The sequence below is a fragment of the Lethenteron reissneri genome, chromosome 30 (genome assembly GCF_015708825.2).
Source record: "Lethenteron reissneri isolate LAM-NWPU_2019-01 chromosome 30, ASM1570882v1, whole genome shotgun sequence".
In the NCBI taxonomy this organism is placed as follows: domain Eukaryota; kingdom Metazoa; phylum Chordata; class Hyperoartia; order Petromyzontiformes; family Petromyzontidae; genus Lethenteron; species Lethenteron reissneri.
The window spans coordinates 5,830,278-5,858,242 of NC_083808.1; the positions used below are offsets into that span (position 1 = coordinate 5,830,278).

Here is a 27,965-nt window from a genome sequence, read left to right on the forward strand (position 1 = left end):
CTGTGCCAACTTGCTGTATTTTACCCGCCCGACGCTCCGCTCGTTGTTGTGAGCGTCGCTCCTTGGCCCTCCGTTGTTGCTGAAAGGCGACTGCCTCCTACTACTCAGTAGCGTCCTTTACGAGCCTTCTCCATTAAGGCCGATTTTGACACCGTTGGTACCAGTCGTCGGCAACTCCACTCAGCTCCACATGCTCCCGTACCGCATCAGCTCCATCTCTTCTCCTGACCGTGCCGTGCCCGTTTAGCCCCCTCTATGCAGCCAAACAGACGCTGCTTGGCAATGCGGTGGCTGGGCATGCGGGCTACATGACCCAACCAACGCAGCCTTGCCTGCCGGAGGAGCTCATGACCGTCACACACACTTAAGCTTATTCCGGGGTGACTTGGGTCAGATAACCTCTCTACAGGCCTTATGTATGTACTGTACGTTGAACTTCTTTCACACCGTACGTAGCCCCAACCGTGTTAATCGGAGGTGCGGGGAAAGGACAACAAACTTCTGTTCACACAAAAAGCACACACAGCGGTAAATTATCGTAGCCTGCGCTCCAACTGCGGAGGAATAGCAAAACTACATTAAACTTCTGAAGCCCTGTGGTGTATAGCAGACCTAGGCATTGTTATTTAGCTCCTGAATTTGTTGCTGCCATACGCCCAATGAAAAAAACTGAATTAAATTTAAAATAAATAGCTCAGTGGGCTTTAACCTAGTAAGATTTTTTAAAAATGCATCATATTTTTAGGAGATTAGTTTACATTTCCTACACTTTGCACTCCTGTCGTGATGTTGTATTGTTTGTTGTTTTAATGTTCTGACCTGACCCTACTGGAAACCTGTCAGGACAAAGAGCCTCACGGCTCATCGGATTCCTCCACTATCAATAAACTAGCCTTTTGCCCGTCCAAGGACGGGTGTATTTCAATAAATATGAAACTTGAAAGCGAAAAGTAGACCACGACATGATAATCATTGCATCAATGTGCAGTTTGTAAGGCCGTGGTGACACAGACCTATTTTATTAATTTAATTAAATTTTTTACCTACGTGACTTTACCAAAAAAACCTAAGAGTATGAATCCTTGCAGTCACGAAAGCTTCAAATCTAGAACAGACCTATTTCATTTAAAGGTTTTACTATCCCTTGTTCATCATGACGTCCTTTTTACTTCTATGTCTCAACAGCGTTACGGAGATCGCGTGATGACGTGAGGGTTCTGCCTTTGTAGTGAGGGTTGTGAGTTGACGCCGAGGAGGGGGGAGGAGGCGCCTCGGCCCCCCATGTGGAGTGACGTCACCCGCTAATTATTATGAATTGGGGGGGGGTGTCCATTTGGAGGACGTCACCTGCTCATGATTATTAATGAGGGGGGCTGTTCGATGTGGAGTGCCGTCACCTGCTCATGATTATTAATGAGAGGGGAGGGTGCTCCATGTGGAGTGCCGTCACCTGCTCATGATTATTAATGAGGGGGGGGGGTCCATGTGGAGTGACGTCACCTGCTCATGATTATGAATGAGGGGGGCTGGTCGACGTGGAGTGACGTCACGAGCGTTGCACACAGACATTATTGGCACATTATAGTAGGTAATAATAAAGGGGGGGGGGGGGCTGTCCATTTCGACGACGTCTCCTGCTCATGATTTCTAATGAGGGGGGGCTGTTCGATGTGGAGTGACGTCACGAGCTTTACGGATAGACATTCCTGGGTGATTGTCGTAGATTCAGTCCCAGCGAAGACGATGGGAATCGATTCCAAATCAAAACGTAACCGATCCAACCCCCTACCATCGATTCACATCGATCGATCCACCCCCCCACCCCACCACGCCCCTCCCCCACCCCCCTCCTCGCCCCCCCCGCCCCCACCACCACCGCACCCAACCACTCCCTCGCGATGACGTCACCCCTCTTACATAAGCACCGGCCGCAGAGAGGGCTCCCCCCTTAGCAAGATGGCAATGGAGACGCGAGGCGTGACGTCAGACGGCGAGAGTATGACGTCAGATGGCAAAAGTATGACGTCAGACGGCGAGAGTATGACGTCACCGACGCCGCCGCCGCCGCCTGTGCTGCTGCTGCTGCTGCCGCCGCCGGTGGCGACGACGAAGAAGACGACGACGACGATGACTGCGCGAGACGAGGAGGGCCCGGGCTGCGAGATGGCGGAGGGCGGCGCTGCGGACCTCGCGACGCAGAAGGGCGACATCGGAGCCCTGCTCAAGACGCCGCTCAAGAAAGGCGACACATGGTGTGCGATGGAGGCGGGCGGGCGGTCGGGCGGTGGTTTGTCGCTGGGCCCGTGGTTGGGGCTGAGAGGCGAGCGGGTGGTGGCGGCATGGGGGGGTTGGTTGGTTGGTTGGCGTTGCGTTTCTCCCCCGTGGGCCCCAGCTGTGAAGGAGTCGAGGCGGCCTACCCGGTGACTCGACTCGGTGTTGGCCTCCTCGGGCTTGTACACGCCGAGCCTCCTTGCTCGGCCGTCCTCCGCTAGCAGCCACCGCCGCCCGCATGGCCGGGGTTTGATTCGCCATGGAAATAGCGAATTGTTGAATAATTGGGGTTGTGGATTTTTTGTTTCTTTCAGTTCTTTTAAACGGTGTTTAAACCGTGGGCTTGTTCACTGGCACGTGAGGGAACGGCATTGGCTGTGTCGGTTTGGGGGGGGTGGGGGTGGTGGAGATTTTCATCCAGCAGTGGATTGACCGCCGCCTCCTGATGATGGTGAAGTGACGAAACGTCGGATTTTTCCCATGGCGTGTGGCCACTAGCGGGGGGGGGGGGGGAATGTTGAGGCCTCCAGCCGGTGTCTTGACAAGGCTGGCGGAGGGGATGGGGTGGTGGGGGAGGTGTTCACCCATCCTCCTCGTTCCAAGAGTGCTTGAGATGTTTTAAGATTTTTTAAAAAAATGTATAGGGAAAGAAACGAGTTTTGAGAAGGTGTTATTGATCCCATGACACTTTAATGTGATATCTTCTACCCGTAAAGGGGGGTTGGGGTTACCGGGAAACGTGTAACAGTGTCACGCTTAAAGCCTCTGAAGAATGTAGACCTTGAAAGCGCGAGTTTAATAGTATTTGTTTTATAGATATAGGAGTACCACTGCCTTTTTACCATGGAAAGTCTCCGCCCAGTCTCAAGACTTATTGTCAAGGGGGTCCTGCCACGTTTGTGACATTTGGCCATGAATTGCGTTAATGAGTGGGTTGTTCGCTTCCCCTTGTGGGAAGGAAACCCGAGTACCCGGAGAGAATCGACGACGCATACGACGGCAGATGATGGTGGTGGTTGGGTAATGATCAAAGCTCCGCACAGATAGATTTAAATAATCCTGTCTTAAGTCTTGTATTGCCATATCCTCCTGGCCCAGTGGCAGCCAAAGCCTAGGGACGCCTTATTTGGCTGCATTGTACCGGTGTTTCACGTCTATGTACAGTGAGTGACTAACTTTGGTGATAGGTTATTGCTGCCTCGTGGATTTCTTTTTTAATCTACCATCCACACTGTTGCTATCTTTTTCAGGTCACTTGTAGTTTATGAAAGCTTTTTTTTAAACAATCTATAAGACTGGAGTAACTTCCGTCTTTAGATACGTGTTCAAATCGCGACCCTATATTATACTTGGTAAGGTTTACGCATTTGGAATGCAGTGAACGTGAAAATCAACTTGTGACAACATTCCATCCAATCGCAGACCGCTCTAATCAAGAGGCGTTTGCGAAAATACTTAAATGAGTCACGAACACGAGTGAGCTGTGTTAAAAGAGAAGCCTTTTGGAAACTTTAAGTGACCAAATATAAACAATTTGCTCATGGGGCCGTTTTAAAATTCTCGTACTGTATACTGTACTTGGTGGAAAGTTGGTGATTGTATACATATTGAATAATGGGATTGATAAGGTTTATATAGTTGCATTTGCAGGGCGTTGGATACATAGGGTTTATTTTTGACAAATAAGTGGGGCCCTTCCTTGGGTTCCAATTTTATGCTGCTTTTGGCACCGGGAGATGACCGTGATACCATCCAGCACACTATCCGCCTCGCCACCCTGCGTCAAAAATAAACACTTCAACGTAAAGCTGCTTTTAAAGGACAACAGTTTTAAACAATTCGGATGTGCAAAACAATACCGTCGTGGTGTGGTGAAATGAAGGTTGATCACAGAGTACATACTCTTGCACTTGTGAAATATTTAACATTCTTTCTGGGTCATTTTCTAAAAGGATTGTTTCGTTTAACCCACGAAGGCCAGTCAAAGGTACATAATGCCTGTCTAACTTGTTCAAGTACTTTGTTGTGGCGAACTCCTAAGCTGATTTTTATATTTCATGGTGCTTGCTTGCCCTCCCATTATGACTTATCAGAACTTGTGCTCGCATAGCTTTAAACCAATACTGTAGTTTAGTTATGACATTCGGTGATGGAAGGCGCACAACTGTTAAGCAGCTGGACCCATAAATAGGAAGTCCACTTTTGTTCGTAAAGAGCAAAGTGTCAGAGATGTTGCTCTATCTTGCCATATTACGTAAACCTTGAGGCTACATTTACCAAAGGTCCATTCAGTTTGAATCGGTAACTTTATTTGATCGTTTAGAAATCCGATGCGATATGAAGTGCTTTTTCACATGTTCAGTCATAAAGTTATAACATTTAATTAGCTTTTTATGGGCACTAGTAGTATAGGATTCATCACTTACTCCTAGTAGTTACAAGTTATATCACCTAAGCCCTTTTGGCAAGTCATTGCTGGATGAAGGCCTTTAAATCACGGAAGTTGTTTGACGACACGTCACCAGCGTGGTCTTTGCGGGTTGGTGAAACATGCACCCTGCACTGATTGATGTATCACCTGAATTATTATGGACTTGCCCCTTTCCATTCATCATACGTTTTTGCTTCAAATAGTAAAAAGATATTGGACCTTATTAGCCATGTAACAATGAATTGGTCTATTAATATAATTCCTTACACTGGAGAGATTGTGCATTTATTTGCAGGTCATGTATATGTAGGGACCTTATGCCCCACAACGGCATAAAGTTATTTATTGGCCATTTCAAGTGTGACCTTGAATCCTGGCAATTTAATTGCTAGAAGAGCTTGTGTGCTTCATTAGGCTTGACTTTTTTGTGATATCTGCTGAAGGAATTTATTTTCCCGTTTTTAGGTACCTGGTTGACTGCCATTGGTTCAAACAGTGGAAGAAGCATGTGGGATTTGACAGCTGGGAGGTCTACTCTGCAGCTGACCAGAGCACCTATCCAGGCCCCATCGACAACTCTGGTCTCTTCAAAGGTAGTGTATAGTTCGACATGCCCGAGCAAGCCACGGTACAAACGTGCATATTGATCGATAATAAGGTGTCGAATCCAGCATGCAACTGTAATTATATAATATTTCAAACTCATTTCTATTTGAAGTATAAAACGGCGCAAGTGCTGCTTTGTCATGCTTTTTTTCTTTTTCCCAATGCGTGTGCTCAGTTGGCCCAGACGAGAACTTGGAGGGGCTTAAGGATAATTTGATCGATGAGCTGGATTACATTCTGGTGCCCACAGAGGCTTGGAGGAAGTTGGTGGAATGGTATGGCTATACAGCTGACCAAGAGCCCGTCGAAAGGAAGGTATTAGCAGCTCCCCAATTAATTCCACACACAAGGCCATACATTATCATTCAGAAAGAGTTGAATAGTTACATTGCATTGAACTTTTTAAAGTGCTACTGGCATGATGTCTTTAAATTACCATAAATGTCTGTGAGACTACATTTTAATTAAGAATGAATCCTTAAATAGTTTCTGAAATATGAATAAGTGTTTAAGTTATCGATTTGAATATTTATGCATTTTTTTTGTTTAATTGCTTGATTGACATTATTGGACATTCAAGTATAAGTTTTAACCACTTGCTGCATCATCTAAGTGCAGTGTTTTATCAAGTTTCATTCCTCAGAACTCTTTATCAATCTCTCCCCTTCAAACGCACATTTAGGTGCCACAATATTGGCAATCTCGGAAAGCTGCACCACTAAGAGTCTTTAGAGTTCTAAGTTTGAGGAACTGATCCAGTGGATAATGTTATAATATGTTTTCAATTGTGCGTCTTATCCCCTTGGCAGGTAATAGAATATGGTATGTTTGTCAAGCACTGCAAGGTGGAAGTGTACCTCACTGAGCTGAGGCTTTGTGACAACAGCAACCTGGATACGGTGGTGAATTGGCAGTTCAGCAAGGCGGATACCATTGGTAAGCGTATATGGAGATATTTTGGTGTTGTGAAAGAACACTTGAGATTACATTTTTTTTTAGTCATTCAAAAAGACAGTTTGTCAATGTTTAAAGTGAAGCCTCATTTAATGGACACTGTCTTACCTGCCCCTACTGGGATATCTGTGGAAATAGCTTTATAGCTCATTGGATTCCTCCAGTATAAACACATTCTGATACTGTTAAATTTCGATTTAAAGCTTTCGTAACTGCAAGGATTCATCTTCTTGGTTCTTTCGGTAAAGTCACGTAGAAGGGAAGTAATAAAATAATAAAAATAAAACATAATTGTCTGATACTGTTTGAGGGCCTAGTTGTCAACCTTTAACTTCTCACTGCTGGGCAAGGTAGGGCTAGTAAGGGATGCGCTAGTGTTTGATTAATCTGTGGAAAAAAACACAGCCTAATTTGACGCTTGCTTAACAGTCATTTGCCTGTGGCTATTTTTGTGTTTGTGCGCAGACACCATAGAGAAGGAGATGCGGAAGCTGTTTCATATCCCTGAAGAGAAAGAGACACGATTGTGGAACAAATATATGACCAACACGTACGAGCCCCTCAACAAACCCGAAAAGACCCTCCAGGATGTGGGACTCTTCCAGGGGCAGGTACAGAAGCAGCGTCTCGTTTTTGGTGTCTGTATATTTTTCAGAAATATCATTGTTGGAAGGCATGGATTTTAAACCCTCCAATATATCATTGTCAGAAGCAGTGACTAAAATGGTAAGCAACACTAGGTTATCTGATGACCCGAGTTTGACTTTTGCCAATGGCTAACATGAGTTATGATTAACATCAGAATTGGTCCTATTCACCTTCCACTCCTCCCCTCTTCACCAACCTTCACGGTCCAGCATGATGAATTATGGTCGTATGTTCCCCAAGGCCTTCATCCAGCAGTTGATTTAACAAAGGGCTGTTGATTACAATTCTTGTACATATTATATGGCAATTCAATTCTTCGTATTGATGGGACGTAATGTTTCCCTCGGGACAGGTCTGCATGGTTTTGCAACTCTTTTTTTACACCACTATCGCCCTGTTTGCAGGTACTGGTAATAGAACAGAAAAATGAAGATGGAACTTGGCCAAGACAATCGCCTACTACCAAGTATGTTAATAATGATTTAACATTCGGTTTAGGTCTTATTATTGGTTTGTTTCCCACCCACCCAGGCAAGAAAGCAACAATAACCTGCTTGTTTTGTATTTTGTTATTAATGTAGTAGTCCACAGGAATGCTGCCATTAGAAGTTGCTATTGCAGGGTAACTGGGCCACACTGCACTGTACTGCTGCAAGAAGGAACTTGTGCTGGTTTCTGTCACTTGTAAATATTTGTTTATAAGGTCCTATTGGGGTTTTATGTGGTATTTTAATTCGTATCATGCAACTTTTTGTAGTTCGTTGATAATTGCAACAGTTTTAAATATCCATTAAACAGGTGGCTAAAGAGCTGTTTTTGTCAGATGACCTTTATGACTGCAACGGAGACAAAAAAAAAAACCCAGCCTGTGGACACAATGTGGTGCAATTGGTATTTGTTCACAATTCCATCATATTTTTTTTGGTGATTGAAGTTCAAATCTTAATGGTATTGTTGAAATGGATTGTAAGTGAATACCTTTTTTGTCATATTTGCGTTGATGCTATTTAGAACTGTATGTTGTGGCTCTCGGTCAACCAAAACGTGTGATTCATTAAGGTAGTGATCTTGGCAGAATTCAAATCCGCTTATGACGTAATCGGTTTAGCACTGACATTGGCTAACCTCTCTGCCGAATAAGACTCGGCACTCCTGTTCTCAACAAAGCTATCGGGCCACCTGTGGCTGCTTCGACTTTCTTTCTGAGTGTATCTTTGCTTTGCTGTCTTACTTTCAGTTCACCTTGGTTTTGTGTTTTCCTGCCCATTTTGCTCCCCCTCCTTTCCATAGATCAGATAGTGCCGACGCAACTGAGAACGACACCCCGTCGCCAAAGCCCTCCTCTTCTCCCTCTGTGCCCACCCCCTCTATCCCACCTCCTCCTCCTCCTCCCCAGCCTACCTCTGCTCTCACGGCCAGATTCTCGTCAGCCCGAGTGTCAGTAAACCCTGCCGTGCGCGTCAGTTGACCTTGCCAAATAAAACGCATCCAGTACCCGCCGGACTGGCATCTGTTATTTTTAGCAGAACGCATGATTCATAATTAGACTGCTTTTGTTTTTGGACAGGGAATCTTGTTTTGCAGAGTTAAATTTTTAATCAAGTTTCAATACCCTAAATTTAGGACCCCTAAGTTTTTTTAAATTCTGTTCAACTTTTTACTATTTGCTTGCTTTATTGCTGAATAATTCATGCTGAATTCAGTTTATTTTTTCATTTAATATTTACAGTCTACCCATTAATCATTTCCTGTTTTTTGTATTTTCGTTATGTAACATATGGCAGCATGCAACTCATTTTTTTTTTCTCCTTAATGTACCCTGAGAAAAAAATTCAGGCTTTGAATTTACAAACCGTTTTGCCATCCCATTGTATAACCTTTACCATTCTACTAACCTCTAGCTTCCCCCTCCTGCATGAAACATGTTCTGTATTAATGCATTCGTTAAGGTATACTGTCTAGAGCAGATGTGTGTTTGTGCAACCTTGTGGCCCGTGGGTTGTTCGGAGCCCGCATTGTGGTTTTGAGTGGCTCGCGTGCAACGGGGGTACGCGTACGTTTGAACAACTCGTCGGGCTGTTTGCCGTGAACACGCGACCACGTCCACGTATGTTTGTGAAATATGGCGTCATTCCCTTGCTAATGTGGTGTTACGTTCTCGAAGTTCTCTGTCAATGTGACCCTCCTCGGCCCGCGGGGGGGAGTTGTGAGATTCTAAACCTGGCTTGTGCCCAAAAAAATGGCACACTTCTGGTTTTGTGTAAACCAGGCTTTCCTTTGTGTTTAGCAAATTATTCAAGGCCATGCCCATAGCAGTACAACACCATTTGTGTGCCATTGTCCATTGCAATGGATTAAATGCCAAATACTATTAACTGTACACACACTGGATATTTTAAAGATTTTTTTAGTAAAATCAGAAACTTGAAAATTGGCTTTGGAAAATTAAGTGTTTATCATGCGAAAACATTTTTAGGGTTGCTCCAAAGCGTTTTCACAGCATTGGCATCAAACTAATGTGCTCGAGTGATGTCATTGACATGAAAGACATGGGTGTGTGTGTCCATGTAAAAGGGAGTACGTGAGTGCATCAGTTAGGGTATCAGGAGTGGTTGCCCAGTGGTTAGTGCAACGTTATGAATGCGGAAAATGAATTTCATACCCAGTCATCTCAATTGGTACTCGGCCTCACCTAGGGTGATTTGGCTTTTAATGACCAGTAGTCAACACTAAGTCAGCATTTGGGAGACGGATGTGGTCTGGTGTGGTGCACTACCCTTTCATGTGTTTTGCCTGCCTTTTAATGGCTGTTTTGTTGACTGACTGCAATTGCCAAAACGTGTGTATACGAGAAGTATGGTATTTTGGGTGCGAGTGTTCACATTGCTATCCGCAGTAGCTAGTTTATTCTGACTACATTGCATCGGCCCAAAATCTGTAACACAAATATGAAACGCATGTCAAGTACACAATATACTGTATGTGGTATGCTTAGTGCTGGCACGTTGTTAATTTTGTTGCGACCAAATGGTGTTTCTCATAATGCCAATGTGGATTTTCAGTTCTTATTTTTCGAATGGTTTATTATGACTACATATACCAAGACTGGATCCATATGCCTGCTCTTGGCCAATTAATTTAGGTTTCTTTTGGTTTGTCATTGACCACGTCATTAATGAAACATCTTAAATTTTCGCATGTGCTGCACTATTGGATCTGAACTTTTTTTTTACTATTGGCCAAGTTATTAGACAGTCGGTTTCCAAAACAGCTTTGTTTTAACATCCAGTGGAAACTGGAGCTGAATGAAGTATATCTATGTATAGCAATTACCTGGCAAGCTCTACTTTTATTGTTCAGAGTTAAATGTAATTATTTACGTGCATCCTGCCAAGCAGAGTATTGTATTGAGAAAACCCTTTGGTAAACCTATTTATAGGGACCTACTTGATATTGTTATAAAGTGAAGTCACCTCTACACTTTTCACCATATTCATTATACTAGTTTTTCCATCTGCATATGGTCAGTTCTTTTATTACTACTATATTCTAGGTCCAGATATCCTTTTGGTTTCCTGAAATATAAACATATCTTTTATACAAATGCAAGTCGCTTGAACTTGGTGCCCTTTAACTTTTGTGGCTGAGCAAACTTGACCAGAGTTTTGTGTTGGTATTATCTTTCAAGGTTATTGCGTGTTAAAATAGATGGAATATTTTCCCCGTCTGGCACAGGCTAGTTTATTGACGTTTGGCATGGCTGCTTTTGCCATTTGCAGCTCTAGCAGCAGTAGTAGCAACAACTACAACTCGAGCTACAACTCGTACAGCGGGCGCGGTGGAACAAGCACGCCAGGCCTTTGTGGCCTCAGCAACCTGGGGAATACTTGCTTCATGAATTCTGCTTTGCAGGTAAGTGAAAGCGCACGCACATTCACAAGGGAGATTGTGATATGAACATAGGTGGAATGCAAATACGTTTATATGGAAGTGGATCTTGAGATAGGCCTGAATATATTTGACTCTTTAAAACAAACACGTGCTCATTAGTTATATTTTTTATGAATGCACTTTATTAAGTCACATTTATCTGTTAAACCTATGATTGATAACTAACGGAACTGCTGCTTTTAATACGATTTTTTTTTGCTCCGTTGAATCGTCGAACCAATGTCTGTTGCTAAAATAACAAGCCTCTGACCAAATGTCTTGTGATGCATCTCATCAGATCTCCTGAAGCTTAAGCATGTAAAATCCCTGATTGTACTTGGGACGGGCAACTACCCAGGCCCGCATGGGCCAGTGTGGTGAAATATAGTAACAATAACACCCATGATCTGTATGGCATGGGAAAAGCCTTCATCCAGCAGTGGATTGACAATGGCCTGTACATGTACAATAAAACAACTATAACTAACATTTGTAGAAATGTGCAGCTATTATAATTGTTGTATATATATATGTTTTCAGTGCTTGAGCAACACGCCACCTCTCACCACCTACTTCCTGGAGGATGCATATCTAAAGGAGCTCAACCGCGACAACCCGCTGGGCATGCGTGGTGAGATCGCCTGTGCCTACGCTGATCTTATCAAGCAGATGTGGTCTGGGAGCTACTCGTCCACCGTGCCACGCTCCTTCAAGGTCTGTCTGCCTTAATTGCGATTCGAGAGAGGCTTGTGCTGCGGTCACTCTCTTCGAAGGTGCCACTCTTTTTCTTTCAGATTAAGTCCAAAAAAGCAAGTCGTCTACATTAGATGCTTGACATGTCAGTGCATTGGTTCCTCACTTGTAAATTATCTCTTGCTTGCAATGCAACATGTGTATGTAAGAAACAATTATGATTTTTACACAACTGAAAATTAGGTCATTAAAAAAAAAAAATTAATGCATGTTTGTTAAGTTGAATCGTGGTTTGATATGCCCAGTAGGGGTGCGTAGCTAGGCTCTGTTCTTGGCTGTCCACGTGCTTGAATCCTAATTGAGAAAATGCTCTTAAATTTCTATTTGAGGCCTTCTGTGTCATTGTGCTTCATATTTCCTGATTGACATTGTATTTGAACCAACACGTGTGCCATCGGTGGCATCGCTGAGTCCTATTTTGAGGCTTGCTTGCCTGTGATTTAAACGTAATTTTTGTCATTCATCAATATTAAAATGTTGGACAACCTTGGGCACACAATCATGGGGCAGTGCCACGGTGGCGATGTTTAACTACCTTGCCTGGTATACAGGATGTTGTGGGTTCGATCCTGATGCCTATTTATGTGGAGTTTGCATGTTCTCTCTGTGGTCGCGTGAATTTTTCTCTGGGTCCCTCCGGTTTTTCCCTCCACATTTATAATCAACATGAATTTAGAGTATTATACATTTCCACATTTTAAGCCACTTTGTTGAGCTATCATTTGTGGTGAGGTTGCTTCTGAAAAAGAGCTACATAGCTCCAAGGTGCTCGCTAACAGCACTTGTCCCAACAGTCTAAGGCTATACGGGGGGGGGTCTTTGTCTTTGTGTGTGCGATGCAGACGCAGGTAGGCCGCTTTGCCCCACAGTTCTCCGGGTACCAGCAGCAGGACTCGCAGGAGCTGCTGGCCTTCCTCCTGGATGGCCTTCACGAAGATCTCAACCGCATCCGCAAAAAGCCCTATGTGGAGCTCAAGGATGCAGAGGGCCGAGATGACAAGGTAGGTGCGGCCCACTCGGTTACATGCCACATGCGGGTTTCTAGGTTTTGTACGTTTTTTCAGCTGGTAAATAAATAATCACGATTCGCATCCTAATAATTAATCTGTCCCACAGTAACTTTCAAAAGAATGCTCTATTTATGTAATGGATAGCATTCCCTCGTGATTCGCAGCGTATTATTCTGGGTCTGTTTTGGGGCTATACGAATAACTTGGCTGCTTTTAAAGTTATGGGTGTGATGGAAGTGCCTAGGTGTGCTAAAATAAATGAATGAGGTATTAAGATCGGCCATGGGTCTATCCACTGCTGCAGCAAAGGGTCTCCCCCAAGCTTTCGCCATCTCGGTCTCGCAGTGAATCAATCCATCTAGCTCGTGCAAGATAACATAATTGCATCACTCCATGCGATGGATGCGTTCTCTGGTATATTTCCTCATTTGCTAACACTCGATCGTAAGTCTCAAACGCCGACTGTCATCTCTTCTAGCGATAGAAATCAACATGCCATGTTTACAGCTTTTTCAGTTTTTATAGCAGCCATTTTTAAAGCTTTGTATAATGAGAAGGGTAATTGGTTATATTTCAGATATCCTTTACGAGACTGGATAGTGATTTAGATGAATACTGAGGGCAGCACGACCTAAAGCCACGCGTAGGTGAAAACGTTTATAGCCACATGCATAACACTTCTGGTATGTGCATCTTTATGCAAATACCAGTAGAATTATAAACAAGGTATTTGGTGCAATTTACCTTCATGAGTGAATATAACAGTAATGGTGTATATTATTACGAATTTGTGATCAACTGTATCCATCCTGGCATATTTTTTTACGATGGGGGGGATGGTGGGGCATGCCTTTACGCCTCCAGTAGCTTTTGTGTGTTATAAGTAAATAACCCAATATTACATATTGTGAATTGGAACCACCTCGGATGGCAACGGTTAATGTGCCAGCATCATTAAATTGCGAACAAAGTGAATTGTATGACGATCTTATTTAAGAGTGTATTATTACATAATCGGTTTTATTAACTTTGTACAGAAAATGGTATCGCTGAACATTTTCCACCTCCCGCTATAGCCACATTCTTGCCCATGGACTGCAAGGTTTGATGGCTCGTACAGACTTCTAGAACTTAGAGAGTAGGTTTGTGCACCCATCTATCTGGGCCCTTTTAGTGTTATCTACTTGTATGCACGAGTTTCTCCAGGTGCTCCAGCTTCTTTCCGCGTGCAAAATACTTAAAAGCAAGTGGCCAAAAATCTCAGTTGAGTAACTGGAATAATTTTTGAGTTATTGAGGAGTTTGTGGATGAATATAGGCCAATTATACACTTACACGTGAATTTTCATCCTCTTAATGTATAATTATTCAACCTAAAACACGAGATGATGATGTCCGGTGTAATAGTTCCTCAGTGAAATTTAACCCTTAAAATGTCACTTTCAGGTTGTGGCGCAAGAGGCATGGGACAATCACCGTAAGCGGAACGACTCCATCATCGTAGACATCTTCCACGGCCTCTTTAAGTCGACGCTCATTTGCCCCGAGTGCGCCAAGGTGTCTGTGACCTTCGACCCCTTCTGCTACCTCACTCTGCCGTTGCCCATCAAGACGGAGCGGGCTGTGGAGGTCACACTCGTTTGGCAAGACCCAAAGTCCAAGCCTACCATGGTAGGCTCACCTGATGGGGGGGAAGCATTATTTGTGTGGCTCATGTGACGTGTTCTCACACCTGCATAAACAAAATGGCATCCCCTGAGGACGGCTGCTTGCGTTGTGACCAAAACGTCTATTATTTCCCTTCTACGTGACTTTACCGAAATAACCAAGAATAAGAAAATAGAATCCTTCAGAAACGGTGGCATGTGTGTGTCTTTGTATTCTACGAGCGGTCCTTTCCTTATCCACAGCTGGATGAGGGTCACTTTATACTTGGTGGCTTGAGGGGGTTGATCATATTTCACTGTGCGGGTTTGTGAAGGCAGGGAACATAGACATGGAAATAAAGTACAGCAATATTTTGTTACACTGCACACCACTTAGCCCCGCAAGCTCTGACAACATGTTAGTGCATGGTGGTCATTCATCCATGCAATCTCAAAGCTCAACCCTGTTCCACTTTCAAGATCGGAGATGGCCACATGCCAGCTGATTTGGTCATGGTGGCATGTAATCGTCATAAGACCCACGAGATGGCATCTACTAGGAGTACTTGTTATTTACCGTCTGATGTTTGTATAATGGATTTGTATCTATTGTTGTGCAGTACAGAGTGGTGGTGCCCAAGATGGGCTCTGTCTCCGACCTTTGTGCTGCATTGGGCCTGCTCGCTGATGTCCCAAAGGAAAACGTGAGACCCTGAGAACAGCTGTATGCATAATGGCGTGACTGTATTGTACGTGAACTTTGTAACTCTGTAACCCAACATCTGAGCTAATAAGACATCTCTGCTCGGCATAACAAAGGGATGATAGTGAAAAGTGAGGGGGTGTGCTGTTATGAATAATAAATATTCTTCAAGTGTTTGAAACTTGAAGACAGCATAGTTTTTTTCAAACTTTCCTCTGATAATTATTGCAGTGCTCGTCAGTTGTTGAAGGTTAATTTGCTTGTCATTTCATGGGATCTCCTTGCCTGTACCAAAATATGAGAATAGGTTTTCCCCTTTTTTCTGGCAACAAAAACAGGTGTTAAGATGTTAAAACGCCAAACTGAAACCTTTTACAAGGAATCATGTCTGCATTTACTTGTGGTCAGAATGCAAAAAAAAACACTCCGATAATATATGCATTGTCTTTGAAACTGATTGGTCCACACCAGAGACTGCTTTCTTTCGAGCCTAGTCTCAAATGGTTTCAATTCAGTTTCAAAGACAATGCATATATTATCGGAGTTTTTTTGCATTCTGACCACAAGTATTGTGGTTAATGCAGACATGATTCCTTGTAAAAGGTTTCAGTTTGGTGTTTTAACATCTTAACACCTGTTTTTTTGTTGCCAGAAAAAAGGGGAAAAACCTATTATCATGCTTGTCAATTGTTTATATCCATAATGCAATAATCTCTTCTAACGGAATCTGTTTTCCATGCCATGTTTCTGAGCATTAATTGCTGTGTTTACGGTCTCGTTTCAGATGGTAGTAACAGACGTGTACAATCATCGTTTCCACAAAATCTTCACTATGAACGAGCCTCTAAATGGCATCAATGATCGAGACGACATCTTTGTGTGAGTTTTGAAAATGTACTTTTACCCAAGGATCCAGTACCACTTTTGAGTAATGTTTTAGTTTTTTTGTAAAATGTAAAAGAATAAAAAAAATATACCCAAATAACTGAACCGTTAACTATTATTTTAGTAACAGCAGCTTGTGATCTGATTTTTTTTTTATGCTTGTATTCCAAAAATAATACTTTTATTTTATATCTGTAATGAAGTTGCTATTCGCCTTGTTACTTCCGCACCCCACCTCCAAGTGAAATTATAATTTGTCAGTTTTGTTCTCTCTTAGCCTATATCCACATTGGCATGGCATTTTTAGTAAATCACACTTGGTTCTCACATGTACACTAATATGCATGTAAGTCACAATCTGCACGAGTACAAGCCTGTTATCTACGAATCCTAATAAGACAGGAAACCTTTACCCCAAATTTTAACACGTTTCTAAATCCATGTAGAAGACATTGACTTCACCATAAGTTAATCTGTTAGTAGCGGCAGTTTGTTACGTAGAATTATAATGTAGAATAGAGCTTTGAAAATGTAGTGTTCATTTGATGCACACAAACATTTATATAATATAATCTGTCTTTCTCTCAAATAGCCTACTAAGTCACAATGATTTGTTTTGAGAAAGATCTTGCGATGAGATGTTTGACCAGTTTATTTAATGAGCATTTGGGAGGAAATTTGGAGTTCCTGGAGAGAACCTTTCATACAAGCGGGTAAACGGGCATTAAAACATCCATTGCTGTACTGCCACCTCCCTGCCCTTAAGTACATCACCTGATATTCCCATGCATTTTGCAATGCAAGTACTGTACAGGCTCAATCCTACTTGTGAAGGTCTGGTCAGGCATACTCAAGGGTATTTTGCTTTAGGAAAATAATGTGCAAGTAAATGCATGGTTATTTTATTGCAAATTGCCCATCACCTGTGCAGGTAATTATTGAGTATTTCAGTTGCAGATTAACTGCGCTTGATAATATATCCATAAATTTTATGTGCATACCAATTATTACAAGCCCCTTGCTGCGCATTGAGGTTCCATAAATGGGTGCCCACGTGACCATAAACATGTCGGCAAAGTAAACCAATTGCTACAAAAAGCAATAAACACGGACAATAAATTATAGGCATACAATTATACATTTTATAGCTTAATTAATACAAGTTTTGCATTATCTGTTTTTGTTTTATCTAGGCCAGCCCCACCTCCCCCACCCCACAATCAAAAGTTGACTGAATGAAATTGGTCTACTGGGTTAGACTACGCATTGATCCATTTCTTCCCTCAAGCATTCGCCCTGCACTACTTGGCCGGCATCTTGAAGGAGTTGAAGTCCATTAATCTGGAATCTAAGTGGCTGTGAAATCCACATGCTGAGAGCGGTTGCTTGTGTTGAGGTTTCTATTTCCGTGTTCTCAGATTCGAGGTGGCGGACGAGGACACGGCCCCCGACCACGTTCATGTGGCCGTGTACATGCGAGAGCGCAAGACGTCACGCAGCAGCTACAGTTCGAGCAGCGCCAGCACGTCGCTCTTCGGGCTGCCGCTACTCGTGTCTGTGCCACGCAGCACCACCACCCTGGAGGGGCTCTACGAGCACCTCACTGAATGCATGGAGTGAGTGGCGTGCAACACTTGGAGGGGGAGGGGGTGAGGTCTGGTTGAGGTGGTGGAGCAAGCCAAACTTGGTCAAAAGATGTTTTTTTCAGGCAGGTCCTTCATTTAGGTTGGTTTGGCCAATAGGCCCCGCCTTGCCCCGCCAGCAAATGTGGGCAAATAAATATTCAAATTACAAATTACAGGGGTGATTTGTAGACACAAATTACCAATTGACCCGGTGTAGTAGTTTGCGTGCTGCACCATAAATCCTAGCTCATGGCTAAAATCGATAGCGAGTGATATCACGAATGGGTTCTGAGCCCCGCCTGCGCCAACTTAAATTAATCCAGCGTGGTGAAGTATGGCCAAACAACCTGCATGACCACTGATTATGGGGCAGCTTTCATCCACCAGTGGGTTGACAAAACGGCTGTAAATTATTTTACCGACTACTTTGAGTTGTGTAATTTAGACATCCGTTCATTGCAATTAAATATTTACGTTGCATGTAATTTAGATGCTGCCCATCACCGAGTCATGGACCACCTCACCATATTAAACTGGGGGAGATTTTTATCAAAGTGAATACAACAATGTATGTATTTTGGCATGTACGGTTTCTATGTATTAGCATAGCATAGACACAGCCCCCTTTTCAACCTACGGCTGTTGGAGGTGCCCCCCCCCCCATGCCGTAGAGGTTGTAGGGGTTATTTGACCATACTTCACGACAATCGGTATGGGTTCATGAACACAAACTAATATTTTGAACTCCCAAAGCTGTAATTGTAGAAACTGGTTTACTGGACATCTGTGAAAAAGCTTTAGAGCTCATTACATTCCTCCAGTATAAATATTCTGAATTACGGGCAGCTGCTTGGATTTGAACCAAATATCTCAGTGTTCTGGCCTCTGAACCACCTGGCTACTTCTGTTGGTTAAACATTTGACTTATCTTTTAAGTCTACCTTCCAGTGGAAATGGTACTGGAAGCTTTCTGACCAATGTCTGTGTGAAATGCTGTCAAAGGGATTTTGCAAATTTCCTTTTTTTTCTTTTGCTTGCAGGCGCCACATTAGAAAACCAGATGACGAGGAGGAAGATCATGGACATCAGGAGCAGAATGGCACACACTACCCCCACAACTACAAATGCAATGGTGAGCTTTGACTGGTTTTTTTATCTACCATAGCTTTAATATTTGACGGCTTGTTTTGGTGATGTGCAAAAAAACATTGACATTTAAGCATGCAGGAACTCTGTTAAGATCGCATGACATTTCTTTATATATTTTTAAAATTTGATTACAATTGTGCCATCTGCAACGTATCATGAAATTAACATGTATCCCTTCAGAACTCTTGCAGAATGATGCATCGCCCCATATTAGATGGCAGCCCACCAAATATATTGCAGAACTGCTTTTAAGGTGTCTGCATGTGACTTTATAAAAAAAATGGCCATGCTACCCTTTTCTACAAGCCCTACCACAGATATTCGTTGCACGGCGGTCAAATGAAAAAGATTCAATTATCACGTATAATCTTACTAACTAAGTGAACCCCGACACGGCCATCTCATCTCAACATTTCTGGAAATAATTTTTTTTTTTTGTCTGCCGGCAGGCTCGGAACACATGGAGGATGACACGTCCAATCAGGACGTGCCTTCAAGTACAGTCACGGGAGACCCGGAGCAGGAGCTCGCTTCCGAGTCTGAGAGCGATGCGGACCAGCAGATCGTACCATCCAGACCCAAGGATAGCACAAGGGCGGTGCCAACGTACACGGCAGTAAGCACGGTCGACGGAGACTCTGACACGGAGGCGTCTCCCGAGCGGGGGGAGAGGGGAGATGGGGAGGGCTGTGCTGATGAGTCGCAGCTGGGCGGAAAAGGGCAGCGATGCGAACACAAGCGACGGCCCCTCTTCACCATCCACCCCGTCAACTCGTATGGCAATACAGAGAACCACGCCATCACAGACGACGGCAAGCCCATCAAGTTCCAAGGTGCCAGTGAGGACGTACATTTTCAGATGGATGGCATCGTCGGGTCTATGACCAAATCACCCACACACAGATTAATTTAAATAACACGCATGCACAAATACAGACATGCTGATCAAATTTAACGTGCACACACCCCTATGACCAAATGACCCAGAGTCTATCCAATATAACCATATCTCCTGAAAATAACCTGGATTTAGACTGGATAGTGCTTTACTCGGTCACCGCCATGCACAGATGGGTCGTTATAGGCTACGGGGCTACATGGTGGAGAGCAGAGGACAATGCAGCCTTCAAAAATGGGAACTGACCAGCATGGGGAGGATGGCTGTTATAACCCCCACGACCTGCACGGCATGGGTGGCCCTTATTTATAAGTGGTTTGACAAAGGGCTGTATATATATATACATGGAATGATCAGTGGTCATGCTTTATGGTCTTGTATGCAGTACTTGATATTAAGCATACCGTGTGTGTGTATAATTTATTTTGCTTAGGTTCCATTGCACTAATAATCGGCTTTTTAAATGATGGCAAGAACTGTCAATTGATACTTATTTGACCCTATTTGTCCAACAGGCTAGAAACTGTTTTATTCATTAACTCGTTCTACCTTCACATTTACATACATTTATTGCATGCAGATATAGTTTGGGTGTAGTGATGCATTGCAGATGCATATTGAATGGTAAGCGCCGAAGTAAGATAATGGGGTAATTCAAGCGTGATCGATTGATCTGTTTTTGTAGGCATACACATTGATCAATGCAAAAGTAACTAATAATTGTATTTTTTTATTACGTATTGTCTCTTTACCTGGGGATGCCTTGAGAGTTTCACAATTCTCATTCAAGAGGAACTTGTCAAGTTTTTTACAGCAGGAATAATATTCCGATGTCTAATCCTAATTTCTTAATTTTTTGCATAGAGGTTGTGGGTTTTTAGATACTTGGAGGGGCGGGGACCCATGCACACACAGGCAACCGAGTGGGGAATCTAACCCAGGGACTTCTTGCTGGGAAGTACACAAGTGTTACCATTGCACCACCCTCCCGCCCTTGTCTAAGTGTTTTGTCTTATCTTGCATTGCAGCGAGAACCTATCTGGCTTTAGAATGGGATACTGAGACGAGAGCACGATTCTACAACAACAATGTGGATAAGGTAATATTGTATGTTGAACTATATCCCCCTTGCCTTCAAGGTGACCTAAATTTTGCAGCTCAGGAAGGCATTTTCTATTCCGCATAAATGTATAATCCATTACACAGTTGGTTAATGCCGTCAGTGTTTTTGTGATGCATATCTCTTCTGTACAGAATCTTGAAATGCAGTGTGTATGTGTAGCTTCTTTCATAGCATGCATAGTAGCCGACCGTGCTAATTGGAGGTGTGGAACTTATATGCTGCACATATCCAAATTGTAATATTTGGCGTGTGGCGTGCGAGCAGGAATTTGAAAAACATGACAGCATGCTCGCACAGCCGTTGAAGAAGAAGCACCCAGTGAAGCTGAAGGAATGCATCGAGCTGTTCACGACCAAGGAGGAACTGGCAGCCACGGATCCGTGGTAACTATCCCACGAGCAAACCAGTACACATTCCAAGTATCAAGTAAACCAGATTTAAGAGGCATTACTTCCTCTGAGAGCCAGTTGGTATTTATTGTCGGCTTGCAACAGACCATGTCTTATTACATAGGGAGTTTATCTAAATTATACGTACGTGTATTTTATTCTGCAATGGCCCCCCACCGTCTGTTAGCCACAATGGACAGAAGAGATGGCTTTATTGAGTGACATTTACCTGAGGGATTGCAGGCTTTCTGCTCGTATTTAATAATTTAGAATTTAAGCAATGACCTGTAAACCTAATGGCTGCCTCTTGACTGATATATCTTAGGGTCTAACTTTATCAATTGATAGGCAAATGGCACTCTTTTCCAATTCCCGACATAAATCATCGGTGTGACATAGAGTTTTTTTTTCTTTGTGCAATCTGCTCTGGTCGTGAGTGATTGCCAGTCGGTGAACCAGCCATACTTGTCAATTTTATAAATTATTTTGTATTCCAAGGATTGAAACAGGTAATGTAATTTGGGTTTGTCTCCATCCAATTCGAAATTGCAGTTTAAAGGGTGTTTGTGGGCTTTTATGCCCTCTGAACCCTTCTAACTGATTTTATTGGTTTGCTTGAGTAATATTACATTGTTAAAGTGCTTTTTTAAAATAAATTAATCTTCTGCTCTCAATTTGCATATTTTTTTTGCTGCTGTGCTTGTACTGTCATTACTTCAGGACCTCGTTATGAACAAAATATAAAGGGGCTTATTTTGTTTTAGTAGTGTACATGAAACATTCAATGATATGAACTCGGCGATTGATCATATAAGTACACTGGCATGATGAATAAACATGTTTTGTCACACTGCTATTGATGATACTAATTTGATAAATACATGCACACCAGGTAAAGCCACAATTAATTCCCTACAGTGGAGTTTGATTGACCTAGATATTTCATCCACGTTTTTTTCTCTCCAAGAAATACTAATGTCACTTATTTTCCAGAAAAGCCAAGCTGCTGAACATATTTTTCAGGAAGTTTTTGGGACGTTTGATCAACCGGGACAACATTCATAGGTCCCACCTAGTTGTAAATGTTGTCATGACCGCTTATAAGAGTACAGAAGTACTCTTTAGGGGCAGAGGTCTTTAGGGGTATTGGTGGTGTATTTGCCCAGGTACTGTCCCAACTGCAAGAAGCACAAGCAAGCTACCAAGAAGTTTGACCTGTGGGCATTGCCGAAAGTTCTGGTGGTGCATCTGAAGCGCTTCTCGTACAACAAGTACTGGAGGGACAAGTTGGACACCCTTGTGGACTTCCCGATCCGGTGAGGACCCGCCGTGTTTAACTGCCTGTATTCGTTGTCTTTCTCGCACGTGCATTTTGAAATGTGCATTGGATAATAGGCATGTAATGATTCATCCTACGACGATTGGATAAATTGTGTTCTTAGATTCAAGAATGAACTCTTTATTGTCATGGCCCAAGTGAATTGGCCATGCTGAAAGAAAGGGATCCAGCTGAAACTTATTTTGTCCGTTAAATAAAGTCTGCATATGTTTGAATGTTTTGTATTAATTATAAATCCACGATGTTTTGCGTCACCAAATGTATTTTTTCTTTTTAAAACATCAACTTCAACTTTTACTCTTGATGCATACCTGTTGAGTTTAGTACTAGTTTAGAGTTATGCATATTGGCATTAAAATATATGATTATGCTGAATTGCTTTGAATCTTGCATGGTAAGATTTTATTTTTCAATCTATATACGTTTTATGTTGTTAAAGGAAATTCTGCAGCTGCTTTGGATTTTACCTGCACTGCAATGGAAAACTATTTAATTGCGTTGGAAACCACTGGTATCTTAATCATCTTGGAATGAAATGTTTGGTATTGTATTACTATTTACGATCTCGGATGTATTTCAAGTGCTTGGACATGATTTGGTCAGGTGGCTTGGGTGTCAATGCGGAGTTGGTACCACCTGATATCCTAGGTTCCAATGCAGGCAACTGCTCTTGATTAAATGGAATTCTCAAGAAAATGTCTATAATGGCCTCAGCCCAGTCACCTTTCCACAAAAAAGATAACTGATCTTAATATTGACTTAGTTTTTGCTAAATTCGATCTGGGTGATTGATTTTTCTGCTATGCAACATTCTCATAGGAGTGGGAAAGTGCACCCTGTGCCCTGTAAAGAATAAAAATACCAATTTAAGTCCTGTAAAAAGACCATGTGGACATTATCTAAGTTGAACATGGTTTGAACTGCTTTGAGATATTCAAATGGGTTAATGCTCTTGCCATAATGCCAATAGCTCCGTTGCAATAAAATAGTACGGGGGGGGGGGGGGAATATAAAATATGTTTATGTTAATTATACTTAAGGGTATTACAGGTAGGAACAACAGTTCCACACGGTCCACCAGGGATTATTTGTCTGTCGTGCATAGCCCCTCCCAAACATGTACGCTCCCGGATTGGTTGAAGTGCGTCACGTGACCACGAGCTTTCTGTCGTGCACGAATGCGCTGTCCAACCAAGTTCCTACCTGCCCACTCTGAAGGAACGTGTTTATGCTAATTCCGTTATTGTCATGCATGCATGCAGAGACCTGGACATGTCGGAGTTTGTGATCGGAACACAGGATGTTCCGTGCACCTATGACCTCATCGCGGTGTCCAATCACTACGGAGGAATGGGTGGAGGCCACTGTAAGTATACACAAACTAGATGTAATAAAATATTTAAAAATACTTTTTTAAAAAACACGCTTTAATGAAATGTACTGTCGAGCTGCCCCTCCCCATCTTCCACATGCCCCGCCCCTGGGCATGGCTCCCGAGGCTGGCCGTGACGTCGGGGACCACGTGGTGATTTACAGCCAACGTCAGTTGAGCGTGGACAATTAGAGCCGTTAAAAATATCGTTTAAATTTTTTTATGATAGAATATAGTATTGTCATCAGTGACATAGCTATACGAAGTTTTCAGTCGATACGACATTGGAAATACGGTTCAAATTGAGTTACAATATTTTTGGATACAACACAATACAGTAAGTTAAATAAAAGCATGTAAAAGTAAAAAAATATATGTTTTGGATTTTTTATGATAGAATATAGTGTGTCAGTATGACATACCTATACGAAGTTTGCAGTCGATTGCACATTGGGAAGTGTGTAAAAATTTAATTACAAGATTTATTTTTTGAGGCTACAACAGATGAAGTGAGTTAAATAAAAGCGTATAAAAAGTTACTTGTTTGCAGGTTACTAAAATCTCAACTAAATGTACTTTGTAATTGATTGCTCGTGTTGATCTCAATCTTGTAGTTTTCCAAATTGCCATTGTGCAATATCGATTTGATAATATCTCATCTTTTTTAAAATCCTTTATATTAAGTTCGCTTGCTTGCTTGCGCGCTTACGACCGTGCAAATCTTTCGGTCGTTTTTTAACCCACTTCCCGTGATCCAATCGAGCTGACATTTTGCACACAGACTCGTTGTGCGTGACGATTTCTTTTCGTGAAATTTTTTTTCAAAAATTTTACACTTTTTAGGTAAAAAAATATATTTAATTACTAATTGCTTAATGGTGGCAGGCAATCATCTGACCCATAGGTGGCAGCCATCTCAAGCTAGAGCACGAGAGGACTCCAGCCGCCCGTTTCAAAGACCAATGTGGGCTGGGTTGTGGCCCATTGAACACGCATATAAAGGATTTATAGTGAAAAACGTTGTTTTTACGGGTTAATTTTTTTCACATTCACCACTTGGCAAAAGGGAGTTGGACATTTTTGTGTAATGGCACAATGTATGGTGGAAAGTACAGGTACTGATATTTAAAAACCTGTGTGAATGTCATGGTCTTCCTTGGCAGATACTGCTTATGCGAAAAACAAGGCGGAGAACTCCTGGTACTACTTCGATGACAGCAGTGTTTCCTCCTCGGCTGAAGATCAGATTGTGGTGAGAATTTGTAGTCGTTTTTCTTGAAAACCTTCTTCATTAAAACTTGTTTTGCATGTTGAAATCACTCCAATAATTATGCACAATACAAGCTGGTGAAGTGCATTCAGTTTTCTTGTTTCAGTTGTGTATTGTCTATATGCATCATGTATTTTTTGCATTTCTGTATTTATAAATTGCTTGCATGTTTATTGTGCTCTACTAAAACTATAATCCTGTTTTGAAAATAGTATTTACAAATATTTAGCACGAGACCTAAAAGCAATCGATGACCAAAATGGTGGATCTCGATATGTGATTATTCCTTATGTTTCTAAATAAACTTTGCCTGGAATCGCAGTGCATAAAATTGTCTTTGCATTGGCAGTCGAAGGCTGCGTACGTGCTCTTCTACCAGCGGAGGGACAACCTCAAGCGTGCTCTGGAGGTCTCGGCATCCTTGGGCGTCCCCGAGGAAAACCACGATTCGCAGGACAACAGACATGTTGCCAGCGGAGAGGAGGATGCCATGGACAACATGGACAACATGGACACAAACTAGGCCCAGCTGTGTGCACAACCGACGGGTTCCCTCCTTACAGGACGCATTGGCATGTTCGTATCGAGCGTGGAAGTGTGATGTGTGCCTGCCTAAGGTGCATCCAGGTAGCAGTCAACCACCAACCTCTGTCTCCTACCAACTTTATTACCCCTTTTTAAAGGTTGTGCCTTTTAACATCGTTTTAAAAAGAAAACGCCCGTCTCACTCGTACATCCCAAAAATGTCCCACTGCTAAATTCCCTTTTAAGCAAGTGGCTGACATGCCCAGCCTCGCGCAGCCAGCCAGCAGCCCGCCCCCCCATGCTCCTGCCAGAGCATGCACGTGCTCGCATGGTCTCACGCACGGATGATGGTGCCTGTTCTTTGATCAGTTTTCCAGGCATAGTTGCACACACCTGGCTTCGCTTCATTTTGCCATGGGGATTGTGGTTTGTCCTGTTTCATTATTTTTACCACTTATGCTGTTTCCAAATTGCAGCCTTGAGTCAATCTGGGGTGGCCTAATTGTTTAATAGTGTTAGGTAAGCCACTTCCTTATACTTGCACAGAATTAACTTTTTTGTGTGATTTTGTGGATCTATCAGTGATGCATAACTGAAGCAGTGCATATTGATTCACTGGCGTGATAATAAAGCATTAGTTTTGCATAAATATTGTTACTTTTTGGTGGCCTATCATAAGGGCTCGAATGGAGTGGATGGTAGGTATAAAGGCACTTGGCCTGTGATCCTATAGATATTGAGTTCTGATTTTATAATTTCTTCCAAATTTTCAGTTGAGAGCCACCTCCTAGAGGTGTTTGCACGAGTCGAGAAATGATTGCGTTTCATGAAGAGGCCATATTCCTGCAACTTTTAGATACACAAATCAAAGAGGAGTTCTTGTAGCTGCTATTTAATGGTGCTCCTACAACAAGGCCCTGTTCATCCCGAGTAACTTGTGGAGCCTTGTAATGAAACTCCGCCCAGGGTGTCTGTTTCATAATTGTGACGTTGCCACGTCATCTTTTTATCGTGGCTATAAAATAGTACTGCTTTTAATCTGATCGTTAATTTTATTTGGAAAATGTAAATTCAGAAGTGCAGTTTTTAACAGGCAAAGGATGATACGTAGGTTTTTAAAAAGTACTGTTTATAAAATTAAATGGTGAAGATTTCACGAAACTCGTGCGTGTGGCCAGATGTCCTTCAAGTAATATCAGATTGTCGTGATGAATATCAAACTAATAGCACCAGCCGTTTTTCTTGTTTGAGTAACAATAAATATATGCTAGCGTGATGAAATTGTATATGCTGTATATTGGAGTTTTCATGTAAACTGTTGTACATTAATGGCATGGGGTTTTTAGCGCAGTTGTGTATATACAGTAACTTTATAACCAGGAGAGTGCACATTGACAATGGGCAGTACTGACACTGAACTCGATTTTGTGTCATCTTAATACTTCATTACGGTTGGTACATGTAGTCAGGGATTTAGAGAAAAATGTATAAAAAAAACACTTGATTTCACACCACTGTACCAGCCAGAATGAGGCTTCGTTTGTGTGGACAGCCCATGCATCGTGCTCACAGCATGTTAGTGTGTGGATACAAGTTTGAATTGCACTGTACTGGTGTGTTTTTAATGTTTGGGTGACAAGTTTTTTTTCCCCTCCCTTTCCTAAAAATGCAACCCGAGAAATCCACACGAGCGCTCACTTCGCGCGTTCGCGTGACCTCGTGTGTGTGTGTGTGTAACCCATGTGTGCGTGCCAGGGGGCTGCCGTGCTGGGGCTGTTGACTTTTCCTGGGTTGGGCGAGGAGGGAAGGGCATGATTTCTGTGGGCACACATCGATTCACGGGGTAAATCCGCGTTTGTGTTCTGTAAGCTTGAGACAAAGAAATGCAGTGGATTCTATACGGTTGTTTTTCAAACGATAGCTGTGATTTGTGTAACATTTTGCAAAGTTACAAATCTTACAAGATGAGAACACGAATAATACATTAAATGTAAGTGCAACCTATTCCACTGTAGTAGTTCAAGTTTACAGGATATTTTGACAATTTATGGAGTGAGAATAAAGATTACCTGCAGGAGAAATTTGTATTGAAATACTGTAATCAAGGTGGGAAATTCTCCCTTCAACGGACGCTATCGGAAACTTCCCCCACTAATATTCGGCAACCTTTAGTCTGGCGCTGCTAGCAATACATATTTCTAGCGGCAAAATTTGACGCGAGCACTGCAGACGCTTGATTTTAAGTTCGTCTGCCACAGTAAGTCTGGAGGATGCGGGGTGCTAGGGAGTGGGTGCAGTGCACTGTGTGGAACGGATGCCAAATCTGCATGGATTAGTGCTGGTGTTACCTGCCTGCACAAAATAAGCCTTTCAGTGGGCATTGATTGTCACTGACGATTGCTTTTATGTTCTTTTTAAATAAATTTGAGATGAAACACA

At 42.6% G+C, this 27,965-nt stretch overlaps 1 protein-coding gene across 2 annotated transcripts; it reads left to right on the forward strand.

Moving 5' to 3' along the window:
- Positions 1-1,996: 1,996 nt before the first annotated feature.
- Positions 1,997-27,965, forward strand: LOC133349450 (ubiquitin carboxyl-terminal hydrolase 15-like). 2 transcript variants are annotated; one of them, XM_061562902.1, is made up of 22 exons: positions 1,997-2,252; positions 5,168-5,295; positions 5,484-5,623; positions 6,118-6,244; positions 6,728-6,873; positions 7,315-7,376; positions 8,201-8,347; positions 10,690-10,822; positions 11,381-11,554; positions 12,436-12,594; positions 14,049-14,273; positions 14,869-14,952; positions 15,736-15,830; positions 17,255-17,452; positions 18,502-18,593; positions 19,060-19,443; positions 20,537-20,607; positions 20,896-21,014; positions 22,187-22,336; positions 23,622-23,725; positions 24,895-24,983; positions 25,351-27,965. In XM_061562902.1, exons 1-22 carry the CDS (start codon positions 1,999-2,001, stop codon positions 25,522-25,524), a joined length of 3,255 nt encoding a protein of 1,084 aa, XP_061418886.1. In that variant the 5' UTR covers positions 1,997-1,998; the 3' UTR covers positions 25,525-27,965. The 2 variants fall into 2 exon arrangements, with proteins under 2 accessions (XP_061418886.1, XP_061418887.1); XM_061562903.1 differs by lacking the exon at positions 8,201-8,347 and having other exon boundaries at positions 1,999-2,252.

Excerpts from the sequence above, each read along its gene's own strand:
- LOC133349450 (XM_061562902.1), top strand. The coding sequence starts at position 1,999 with ATGACGTCAGATGGCAAAAGTATGACGTCAGACGGCGAGAGTATGACG. Across the intron at positions 15,831-17,254 it reads GATCGAGACGACATCTTTGT|ATTCGAGGTGGCGGACGAGG; the intron begins GTGAGTTTTGAA and ends CCGTGTTCTCAG. Across the intron at positions 20,608-20,895 it reads ACAACAACAATGTGGATAAG|GAATTTGAAAAACATGACAG; the intron begins GTAATATTGTAT and ends GCGTGCGAGCAG.